Source organism: Protobothrops mucrosquamatus, unplaced genomic scaffold, assembly GCF_001527695.2.
Source record: "Protobothrops mucrosquamatus isolate PMUCROS unplaced genomic scaffold, P.Mucros_1.0 scaffold2021, whole genome shotgun sequence".
Taxonomy (NCBI): Eukaryota; Metazoa; Chordata; class Lepidosauria; order Squamata; family Viperidae; genus Protobothrops; species Protobothrops mucrosquamatus.
In genome coordinates this window covers 25470-37998 of record NW_015388132.1, presented here as the reverse complement: position 1 = coordinate 37998, position 12529 = coordinate 25470, and the positions used below count along the sequence as shown (strand labels likewise).

General features: G+C 37.0%; 1 protein-coding gene across 1 annotated transcript in view; it reads left to right on the top strand.

The window, feature by feature from the left end:
- GALNT16 (polypeptide N-acetylgalactosaminyltransferase 16) overlaps positions 1-12529 on the top strand; it is a 185048-nt gene that overhangs the window by 147070 nt on the left and 25449 nt on the right. Inside the window, exons 9-13 of the mRNA XM_015823874.1 lie at positions 538-641; positions 3604-3730; positions 6083-6175; positions 8063-8146; positions 9588-9729. Of these exons, the coding sequence (XP_015679360.1) occupies positions 538-641; positions 3604-3730; positions 6083-6175; positions 8063-8146; positions 9588-9729 (550 nt within the window). The remainder of the gene's footprint in view (positions 1-537; positions 642-3603; positions 3731-6082; positions 6176-8062; positions 8147-9587; positions 9730-12529) is intronic.

Genomic DNA, 12529 nt, shown 5'->3' with positions numbered 1-12529 from the left:
AGAGGGTCATATAAATGAGCCACACTTAATACTAAAGGTCTTCTCTGTATAATTAAAATGATTTTTTAAAAATCTAAACTTTCCCCTAAAATCTCATTAAAGAAAAACTAAGTTATCACTATATACTGTATAATATATTTAAAACCAGAAGTTGGGAGGAATTTGCAAAATGAAAATGTATAGTATTGTGATCCAAACCCTGCACCTTTTGTACATTCATTCACATTACATGCACATATACAGTGAATGGTGTTAGGATCACAACACTATGCCCACCATTTTGCAGTTTTTGACACCTCCTTGCAGATTAAGTACAGAGTAGTCATTTTTGTAAAACGATCATGAAAATATTACAAACTTACAGCTTTTTTCATGATACATAATCATAGGAAAGTCATTGTTTTTCAATTATCTTATTTATTTTTTCTAAAGTATTTTATACAGAATAGGTTGCCTACAAATGTAGAAGAGTTCTGTTTTTCACTCTAGCATTTTTATTAATAACCTTTTGCACTTCCTCATTGTCATTTTTACTAGAACACCTGTCATAGCAGGAGGAATCTTTGTGATCAATAAGTCTTGGTTTAACCATCTTGGAAAATATGACATACAGATGGATATCTGGGGAGGAGAGAACTTTGGTAAGTTAGCACTTTGATTTGCCTTTATGTTGCTTTCTCTTGTCAATTTTTCACAAATCAGTTCTGAAATCCTGGACACATAATATAATATTTTATCCTGACTGGAAGCACTGAAAACTCAGACTTTTATTCAGGATCTACTTGCATAGAGATAGAGTCTCTTTCTTGTCACCAGGCAGTCCTGCCTTTTCAGCTTTGAGTAAGTCAACATTTCCTACACATTCTTACATGACACTCTGATAATATCTGCATTGTTTGTTATCTTAGATATTTCCTATGGGTGTATTTAGTGATAGGGTCTAGAAGAAGAAAGTACTTTTGAAAATGTATATTAAGTGTTACATTAAATATTTCACTTACAGTTTGTATTTTGTCCTACTCGTGTTAGATAAGAATAAAAAAATGGCAGAAAGAAATGCCTGAATGACTGAAAGATATCTAGGGACTTTGCAAGCCTAACATTATGAACTGGGGAAATATGGACATGGGTACAAGTCTAGCTTAGATATAATAAAATGTAGTTAAAACCATTCATCTACCACTACAATAAAAGATGGTAGAACAGCAAGAACAGATAAATAGTTCCAAGAAAAATTCATAAAAACCAGATTATGAAATAAGCTTTGTTGAAATGAAAGCACTTACGTCCTTGATAATATCTAGCCACATTCCTCAGCAACTGCCTTTGGATTTCTATATTATGCAGCTTCTACAAAAAAAGTGGTAGATATTATGATCACCAACTACCCGTGTTTCCCCAAAAATAAGACCCAGTCTTTTTTTTTTTTTTTTGCCTCCAAGAGGCACCAGGTCTTATTTTGGGGTGGGGGTGTCTTTTCCACTCACGTCTGGCACTGACAGCCCCGCCCAGCTGGCCCACTTCTTCTGCGGCTGAAGGAGCAGCTTCATTCTGCAGCTGAGAATGGAGCTCCAGCCTGCATTTTGCAGTCAAAGGCCTTTCCAAAAGGCTACTGCAGCCGAGAACTGAGCTATGAATTCAATCCATAGCTCAGTTTTCGGCTGCAGATGCCTTCTGGAAAGAGCTCTGACTGCAACATGTAGGCCTGGGGACACCGCAGAAGTGGACTGGCGAGGAGAGGCCTGGCTGCAACGTAAGTGGGTGCAGGGCGCGTGGGACAGCTCCATCTCCCTAGCTTGATTTTTAGGTGTCTGCCTCGCCCCAAAACTAGAGTTTATTTTTGGGGTAGGGCTTACTTTTGGGGAAACACAGTATATATCTGAATATAAGATCTACAAGATACAAGAATTGCAATAAAAGGGTGAATTTGATAGAGAGCTGGGGAACCTGTTCCTTCCAGTTATTGGATTCCAACTCTCATCATCAAAGGACCATTAATTACTTATCTGGATCTGCTAAGGGCTGCTACAATTTGCATCATCTAATATGAATTTTCATTGGTCAATTGAAGAGCACATCAAAGACAATGGAAAATGCAACATACTCATAAATTTTCTAGCCCCCTCTTCTGTCCCCTTCAGTTTTCAATTTGTTTTGCTGCAGCTTTTCTGATGTTTTCTTTGTAACCCCAGATCAGTAAACAATAGTGAGCTTCCATGTTTATTAAACATAAGACCTTCGCAAGGTCACTGTTTTTCTAATGATTTTTTACCAAGCCTTGGTAGTCCTCTGATCCTTTTAATAAAAAATTGAGCTTCATTCTGGAGCAGTAAAATCTCTGAAAGCAAAGGACAGGGATAGGGATGCTTCAATTTAAATAAACAGGATGAGGCTGTGTCTCAGAATCTAGATTGCCAAATGATGCATTCTTAGGAGATCTTATGATCCTACAGTAAAAGTATGCCAAAAGATTTCAGCTTCAGCCTGTAATATATGAAAAGCACAGGGACTTTGGATGTTATGAAAGGAGATGTATTCTTCCACAGATTTAGGAGCTCATTATGCTTTAGATGATGGCCAGACTTTGCCATTCCTATAATACTGCCCAGATACTAGGAGTCTATAAAGACTTAAAGAGCATGAAATTTGATTAGTGCAAACACACCCCTAAGCAGTGATTAGAGTCGATTACATGTTTCTCTAGAATTCTGACAATTTTTATTCAGGTTTTCAGTCTCACTGATACATACAGCTGAAATGGTTTGCTTGGGACTGCATAGGTCTTTGTAACACTCTGTCTTGACTTAATTTCATCAGTGCCATTAAGATATTCTGTCTCTTATTTTGTACTTGCACATGGAGCCTGCTCCTCTCCACTCTAAATTGTTATGGACTTTCTTTTTTATGTTAAGAGAATTTTCCTCTGATAGCCTTTTAAAAATCAAATCAAATAGCACGGGTGCCACTCGGAGCCCTCTCTGTGGGCACACGTGCCGTTGCCCCAGCCTTGCCTCCCCCCATGACACCCTCCTCACCAGCAGCCCTCCTGGAGAAGGATCGCCCCCGAGCGTGGCCCACGCAGAACAGTGCAGTCAAGGACATGGCAGCCAGGCAGCGTAGACAAGATTCTGCCCTCACGCCCCATTGTGCACAGTTGATGCTGCGGGGCGCGGGCAGAGGGCATGGCTGCCATGGTGCTGCTGGGCAATCTGCGGCGGGCTCTGGAGGTGATGAGTGGCCCTGCGGGCAGGTGGGGTGGGGGCGGAGCAGGGACGTGGAGCAGGGGCAGGGCCAGTTTTGGGGCACTCGGTCTCTAAAAGGTTCGCCGTCACTGGCATATATTCTCTGGGAGCTTTCAAAAAAATTCCCTTTTAAAAGCCTCCACCCCTCCATCCCAAATTATACTGATCTAGCATATGGAAACAGGGGAAAGGTTACAACTGAGGAGAAGCAAGATTTCCCTTCCCCTCATACAAAGCTTTATTTTCAGTGAATTTCTTCTCTTTTTATAATCCAGTTGTGCCTCTACCACTAGCATGTCCACCTGCACATTAAGTAGTTCTTTGTTTCACCTCATATTCTCTTTCCTTGGATATTTTCTAGAGCTTTCTTTCCGTGTCTGGATGTGTGGAGGTAGCTTGGAGATTGTCCCCTGCAGTCGAGTGGGTCACGTTTTCAGAAAACGCCATCCATATGATTTCCCCGAGGGCAATGCATTAACCTATATCAAGTAGGAATGGCTTAATCTTGATTCCAGTTTAGAGAACCGGAGGGTGGAGGGACTTTTAGTTCTCACTGAAGTATGGTGTTTGGTCAGAGATCCCTTTGCGTATTTTATTTATTTATTAGATTTTGTTAAAATCCAGTCTTTATTACTTTATAAGTAATACAAGGTGGCAAATATTCATCATATTCCTTTCTCCTCCTATTTTCCCCACAAGGGTGGGTTGGGCTAAGAGAGAGAGAGACTGGTCCAGAGTCACCCAGCTGGCTTTCATGAGTAAGGTGGAACTACAACTCACAGTCTCCTGGTTTCTAGGCCAGCATCTTAAAGACTGCAACACATTGATTCTCTTTTTTTTAAAACTAAGTTTTCATTTTATTAATATTTATTTTATTAGTAAAATTTTACTAATTAAACCTTACTCTGGGATATTAATATAAACTCAAAAAATGTTTGAGTCAGCTGGCTAATCCTAACCAAATTAATATTGTACTCTCTGTTTTAATAATACATGTTTGCAATGAGAGCTTCCCTGATGTTTAGAAATTTTGTTTTGAAAAAACTGTGACCCAATTGTTTTTGTAGAGATTGTACTTTGGGATTTGGAGACTTGCTTAACCATTGTGTACTTAGAAGAAATACAGATCTAGTACAGAGTTCTGTAATTAAATAGCTCAAAGATGATGACATGGATTTGACACTGAGCTTCATTTAACGTTAAAAATGCCATATCCAAAATTAAGGTTTATAATGAGGGAGAACAGATGTACATATTTATGGATAGATATAGGAACTATGGATTACAATACTACAGAAATAAGATCATGTACTGCTGATACTGTAAACTACCTGAAAAATAATGACTAGTGATATATATGGCAGCAGTCATTATTAAATGCATTAGGTAACTGTAGACACACACACACACAGATAGACAACACATGTTACACTTTCCTATTTTGTATTAGTAAAATCCAAAAATAAGACCAGATGATAATTCAACACAACAATTTCCCTGTCCTCATATTGCAGTCAATTAGGTCCACTGACAAACAACTCTTCAGAGACCTCCTTAGCACAAGATGCCTCAAAATTTATCAAACCTGCTACATAATTGGCACTGCTTACAATCCAAAGTAGGCAAGAAGGTTAAGAGGCCATAACTGAAACACCCAGATCTTTTTTTATGTGCAACAGAGCTGTGGTTATTATGATAGTAATAGATAAAGGATGCCTTAGTTGCCATGCCCACAATGTGTTTTACTTTTCTCCATGTTCAGAATACTGCTGAAAAGTGCTTGGCTGTTGGAGTTAAATAGTCTTTAATGATAGACTCCAACATTATGTGAGTAGAAGTATGCAACAGGATACTTTATTTCTTTTAACTTTTTCTGCAGCAAAACTTGGTTAGGAGTATTCCTCAGTTCCTCCCAAAAGACTTTGAGTGTACAAGAGTCTGTCAGAAATGATTAATGGATTCTACTCTAAATTAAAATGAATTTAAAAAATAGAATACCTGTATATTCAGAACACTTCTCTGGGAATCTAAGTTGTCTTCTCTTGGGAAGTTTAAAGGTTAATAGCAATAACAATAGCACTTAGACTTATATACCGCTTCACTGTGCTTTACAGCCCTCTCTAAGCAGTTTACAAAGTCAGCATATTGCCCCCAACAATCTGGGTCCTCATTTTACTGACCTCAGAAGGATGGAAGTTTGAGTCAGCCTTGAGTTGGTGAGACTCGAACTGCCAACCTGTTGGCAGCTGGGAGTCAGCAGAAGTAGTCTGCAGTACTGCATTCTAACCACTGTGCCACCACGGCTCATAGAAATTCATAGAAAATGGAACTCATCTCTTCCTTACATACTCACATTCTTATATGCAATTCCTTATTTTCTGTGATTTCCTCAAGTTTCAGAAGAGTTGTACTCCACATCACTTGATCAGGGAGCTATTTTCATCTTCAAACAAATAAGAGTACAGTTCTCCTTTAGACTTCCTTGTGAAGGTCTGGAAGAATAAGGGACCAGTTGAGTGGTAAATGAAGATATATGGGGCTAGAATACCTGGCCCCATTATCTTTGTACCCCACTCATCATATCTTTTCTAGAATGCTTCAGGTATGTTCTTTTAAAATGTTGTACATTGACTCTATTTTGTTCATGCACTGTGGAAATGCAGCTTCTTTTCATTTGGTTTCTACTTTTTGAGATGTTTTTCTCTTGCATCAAAGTTTAGTGACATAATAACAGTTAACTAGGATAGCAGATTCTTTAAAATGTGCTGCAACTACATGTCATGGCAAGATGACCTACCCAACAATGACATTTAATAGGGCTTATCTTGTCCTACCTGCAGAAATACCAAACGTACAGCAGAGGTGTGGATGGATGAATACAAACAGTATTATTATGAAGCCAGACCTTCTGCCATTGGAAAGTCATTTGGAAGGTAAGTATGTAAACCACCTCAGTTAAATTGATCTGAGGAAGATAGAATTGTTGAATCTTTGAATCTTTTGTTCTTTGTGAATTATGATACAAATTGATTGTCCTGTCCCTGATTAAAATGCAAATCAGACAGTAACTGGATCAGATATGTTTTGATTTATAGTTTAGAACATGTTTTAAAATATGCATTATAAAATAAAATTAATTTAAAAGTGTGTATTTTTAACATAAATCATATTTAAAATGTAAAATTTTCAAGAAAGGATGTGCAACAGAAGTTACTAAAATTAAAGAATAAGAATCTGTGTAGTTTCTGCAAAAACAAGGCCTGTCTCACTCATTTTTTTACATTCTTTGAGAAGAATAATGATAATTTATTAAACATACACCACTCAGTTCCCAGTGGATCTCACACAAGATATTGTATACTTGATCTTTCTAAAAATTTTGACAAATTCCTTATTCAAATCTCTAGGACTGAGTAGACATGGAATAAGAGGAGAAAATTATTTATGGCTTGATGAATGGTTAAATAATTGAAAGCAAAAATAATATTTTCACAAGAAAGATTTAACAATAGGATTTCTGTTACTATTTTATTTTATTATTGACTTTTAAATATATTTTACCTTGAGATAGGTAAGTGGCCACCTTTACAGATGTCTTCAAACTATTTAGGGTGGTTAAAACAAAGAGGGACGATGAAGAGTTTCAAAAGGATTTCTCCAAAGTAGGAATTAACATTAACATTAAAACTATGCATGCTTGGAAAATGATTTGGAAGAAATGCTTTGGAACATTCATAAAGACAATCCCTTTTTGAAGCAGCTACATGATGTGCAGCTTTTGTGCTTCTCCATAATCTTAAGCACCTCCTTCAAATCATCTGTAATACACTCAGCCCTAACTAACAGTAGATTATAAGGTCTGCTGTGGCCTAGGAAAAAATATTTTGGAAAGTGAAACTATTCTTAAAGTTCTTATTTAACTTCGGTTTCTTTTCTCAGGAGTGCTTCTATTATATTGCCTTATTAGATGTTGCAGTTGTTACAAGCAGTTTACTCCAGTGCTGTGTTTGTCTTGCTACCAGGCGCTGTTGTTTATCTCTTGATATCTTACTCATAAAACTCTGTTCTAAATTTCTATATTCTTATATTAACTCACACTGTAAAAAGCCAATCATAGGATATCAACTTGGCCTGCCAAAACATCCATAGTATCCTTTCAAACAGACATTTATAATCTATTATTGTTATTGTTATTAAAAAAGCAAATTGGTAATGGATATAGTACATCAATATTTCAAAAATAATGAAGTAATTGCCTGGATTATTAAGAAGGGCAAAATTGACAGATAAACCAGTATTTGAATCTCTCGTATATACTCATTAATGGAGTCAATAGGATTTTTTTGAATAGGATCTTTTTCTCCTCACTCTTACTTTATGCGTGAACTCTGATTAAAAAAAAGAAAAAAGTAAATGACAAAATCCTTGTCATTTCCCATGCTACATTACTGTCATGCAGTCACTTTGTGACACATTTTATATTGCACATGATCTTCTATCTAGGCCATAAAAATATTAATGGAGAAAGAAATTGTTGGGAAATAAAAAAATAACAGAAAACAGTGGGCAGATGGAAAAGATTTCCCACATCTGCTCTAAGATTAACAAATGAGCTTGCATGGGCAATTCTATAAGCACACGCACCATGCAAATGTGTCTTTGAATAGCTTCCACAACATTGATTCCAATATGGTTGCACCTTAGAAGTGCTGAATGTTCTTTTAATTATTCTGCAAATGTACTCATGTGCTGCTGGGTCACACAATTCTGTTTTATTCATGTTTACAATAAAGATACCTATAGGGTACTTTTGCTTCTAGTATTGCAGACCGAGTGGAACAACGCAGGAAGCTGAACTGTAAATCCTTTCAATGGTATTTGGAGAATGTCTATCCAGAACTCAAGTGAGTCATTCTTTATCTCTCAGCAAAACTGCATGATATGTGTTTTGCCACTGTGGAATAAGAAAGCATCAACTATTTTCTTAATGTGGCTGTTACAGTGGGAATTTATTTTTAAAATATTTCTTCCAATTATACTCTATCTGACCTATGTCTTTTCTATGTTTGGTTTCTTTGAACTCTGAAAAAAGGAGTTTATATGGGGAAAACTAATTGGTAGACAGCGCAGTGAGGACTGACCTCAGGTTGCATGCAGCAAAAGAAGTATAAGATCTTCAAAAACAGTTATATTTTTGGTGAGATAAAGGCAAATTAAAAAACAGGTTTGAAATATACATAACCCACTTAAGCAAAGAATGAAAGAGTAGAAAATAATAATGATATATGAGATGAATGTATATTCCAGCTCTGTGTCTCTCTGTGTGTGTATCTGGTAATCCTTTGGATTTGTAGAAAGCAGGCTGTTGTGCAGTTTATCTGTGGTTGCTGCATGTGATATAGCTACTTGGAGTCACAGGTGAGAGCTGAGTGCTAGGTGAGGACCAAAGATAACCAATCAGTCCTAAAAAGAGAATAGCAGGCTCCTCAACCAGAGTTGCTACCCCTCCTTGTACACTTTGTATGCATGCACGCATGCACACACGACACACACACACACACACACACACACACAAATGGAAGAAGAAATACTACTTCCTGAAAAATAGGTCTAACAATGTTTTATAGAATATTCTTTGTTATTAGAAATAGTTTGTCAAACCCTCTGACATATATATGGAGGTGAAAAAGTCTGTGAAGATTTGCTCGTGGTAAATTTGTGCAATGTCAAAAAAAATGTGATATAAAACATTTCTAGGAATCTGTCACTGAATGCATTTAAGGGAGAGCATGTGACAGAAGTTACCTTTTATAATTAGGATTATCATGGTTCCTATTTATGGCCCTTTATTTGAAGATTTGTTCGATACATGTCCACTTTAAGATAAAGAAGTCCAACTGAAGAGAAAATTTCTCATGAATGTTCAGCATGTGGGCAGCAGACTAAGAAGGCACTCTGGTTGCTTGGACACCATCTTCCTCATGCAATATATTGAATTTCCATTCTAGGATGAAGGATCAGAGAGAGAGGAAGAGATAATATTTAAATTTCAGTAATGAGTTTTATTTTTATAAATAACATTTATATAATATTTATATTACAGTCATTAGTTTTAAATTATCATCTCTACCTATAAATTACTATATGCATTACAAAGGTCATGCAGGCCATTGTTCTTCACTGGTATTTTTAGTGACGCGTATCCTCTTTTTGGGAACTGCCTAATTGCCCAACCTACTTGTCTGGAATGGCTGATTTATTGATTTGATGGGGGTATAGAGTATGTAACAAACAAGATGTTTATAATTTCTCCTTTTGTGTTTGATGATCTCTCTAATCACTCAGAGTCCCAGAAAAGGAGCTGATCCCAGGGATCATCAAGCAAGGAGCAAATTGTTTGGAATCTCAGGGCCAGGATACAGCAGGAAATTCTCTAGCTGGGATTGGAAGCTGTAAAGGGTCAGTGAACAATCCCGTTGCTACTCAGGTAAGGTCATCCAAAGTTCATCCCATTAGTCTTCTTTTCTGCTCTGTAGAATATCCTGGAGAAAACATATATGCATTTAAAGCATACATCAGTGAATCTGTAATTCTGGCAGAGGGAGTTAGTCATTTGAGGATAATCGTTCAACCATGCCTCAGTGTTCTGTTCAAGGAAAGTATAAAGAACAACATAGCCACAGCCAAGGTGCTGCCAAAGCAGGACTGTGGAAGCCCTCGTTCAGAACCACCAACAGCCATGGAGGTTTATTTGCTTACTTAGCACCATTACTATCTCTCAGTTCAGTGCACCCCAAACAGGTTGATATGAGTATAAGGTAGAGGAAGAATTCTGTGCCTGTTGTCTTGAACTCCTGGAAGAAATAAATAATTCCACACAGAAGTGTTATGAAATGGAATCCTTCTGGTAAAATATTATATGAACAGTAAGGGTTATAAAATTGGAAACCTTTTTCAGATCCCTGAATAGACATTGCTTGTCTTCTGATCAAATCTCTGCTGTTTTGGGAGAGCAGGATGGGGGGATCCTTTGAGTCAGATTCTACTTCATGGACAACTCCATGCAGTTTTTTTGGCAAGATTTTCAGAATGATTTGCCATTGCCTTCTTCCTAGAACTGAGAGAGAATGATCAGTCCAAAGTCAACTAGCTAGCTTCCATGCAAGGGTTTCCTCACTCCTGGTCCAATGTTTTAACTTTTAGATGAAACTGGCTGATTTTTTTTCAATCCTTAAAATTTATTAATTTATTCGATTTCTATAGCCATCCATCTCAGCCAACTGACTTTGGACAGCTTACAAAATTAGAATTGCCTGCAGCCATTCAGTACAAAGCTAAGGAAAATAGAGCCATTTAAGTGTGCCTCAGACTGAATTGGGTTCCAAGTGTTCCAGCAAGATAGGAATATTATCTGCACAGGGCAGTCAAAGGTCAGTTCTGTGGCATTAAGAAAGCTGTGAGGAAGGATGGATAATTAGGGGTGACCCAGATACAAATATTTATTTAGAAGACCCTCAAGACATACTTCAGTATAAGATAACACAATAGGTTCTTGCTGCATCCATCAGATGTGGAAGACAAGAAAGAAAGAAAGCTATAGAAAAGTATGACTGTAGAATAGGAGGGTTTTTTTTTAAAAAAAATATTCAGTTTGTACAGCCACCTATCTCACCTAAGTGACTCTTAGATGGGGTGGAAAACTTTTCTTTTAGAATATGATGATGATGGTATTTTGAAAGTCAACACCTTTTCTTAACGTTGTTTCACATGCAACCTTTCTTCAATCTATGAAAAAAGAAAATATGAAATGAGTGCATATTCTAAGAAGATTTATATAGATCTTTGCACACATGAACAGTGAAGACCGCAGTATGCATTTAGCTTTATAATGTTTATACAGATAGATTCCCTGAAACGCCTGCAAGGGCAGCGCTTCCTAAAGGAAAATTTAAAGAAAAAAATGACAATTTTAAATTACCAGATCAAACAGTTTTTATACTGTTGCAAGTTCTGTTTAATACATCACCACAGATAATACTGGCGCAATAATCAAAGATGATTCTTTTACAAGTTGAATTTTATCCTGAAATGATGTAAAATTCTTCAGGGATTCCCCAGTATTTGGAGCTGCAGTGTTAAGACTTACTCATTCCAAAAATTACTGCCATGATAGATTAGAAATCAACATTTAATAAATTTGTTTATCTTTGTCCTTTTTCCCATGCCAGAGAACGTACTTCCAATTTAAGCACCCAAATGCTGCTACTCATTATTTTTATTCTGTAAAAAAAAAAAAAAATATTTTGAAGCTCGTTTGGGCCCAGAAGCATTCCTAGATATGAAAATTATACTGGCAGCATGCCAGTTTCCTATAAAAGAAATTAAAAGAATTCTTTAAAATGTAAAAAGTCAGAAAGAGCATTGGACTGGGGTTAGCTTTGAGCATCATGTTGGGAAGTCAAATTGTCACAAATTGTCTAGAAAAATCTACTAAGCTAAATCTGAGTTCATTTTTTTCTCTCGAATAGATTATGTATCACTGTACTGTATTAAGTAAAAGTCAGTTCAAAATATCTAGAAATAGCTTGAAATATTAGCTCCTTTCTCTGCAATTTCTTATGGATAGCAGTAAAACAGTTATGTAGCCTAAGGGATGAGGGGACAAGATGGCATAAATTAATACCATTGTCTAAATTTAGGATTTTTTCTGAGAATTATTTTAGATGCTAACAAAGAGGAAATAACTTGAGCAAGCAAAAGGTTACAATAGAATACCAGATGCCAGCAAAAGCTCACTCACATCTGTTAATGGTTGGGAATGAGTGAGCAGACCACATCCAGCGTGCTCTTTCATTGGACTTGTTGAGCTATTTTGTGGTTGTACGAAATGGCTGAAATTCATTCAACTGTATCTATATCCTGGGAATTATCTAAGCAAAGAAAGCATATGTCAATTGCTTATGGGAAAGGATGGTTATTAGATGAGGGAATAAATGAATGAAATTGGCTTTTACTCTTATTTGGTTTATTAAGGGTGTTGAAATGCATCCCTAATGTGACACCATAGGCAACAGCTGATGAAATAGATGCCTTCTCTGTGGCAGCTCCTGCCCTCTGGAATGACCTACCCCCCGACCTACGTACAACTACGGACCTGCGCCTCTTCCGCCGAGCCTTGAAAACCCATCTATTCCATGCGGCCGGCCTGGCGTAGTTTTGATTGGGCTTTGCTAGGGGTTTTATATGGGGTATTTTAGAGCAGGCTTTTTATTCAATATTTATTGTGA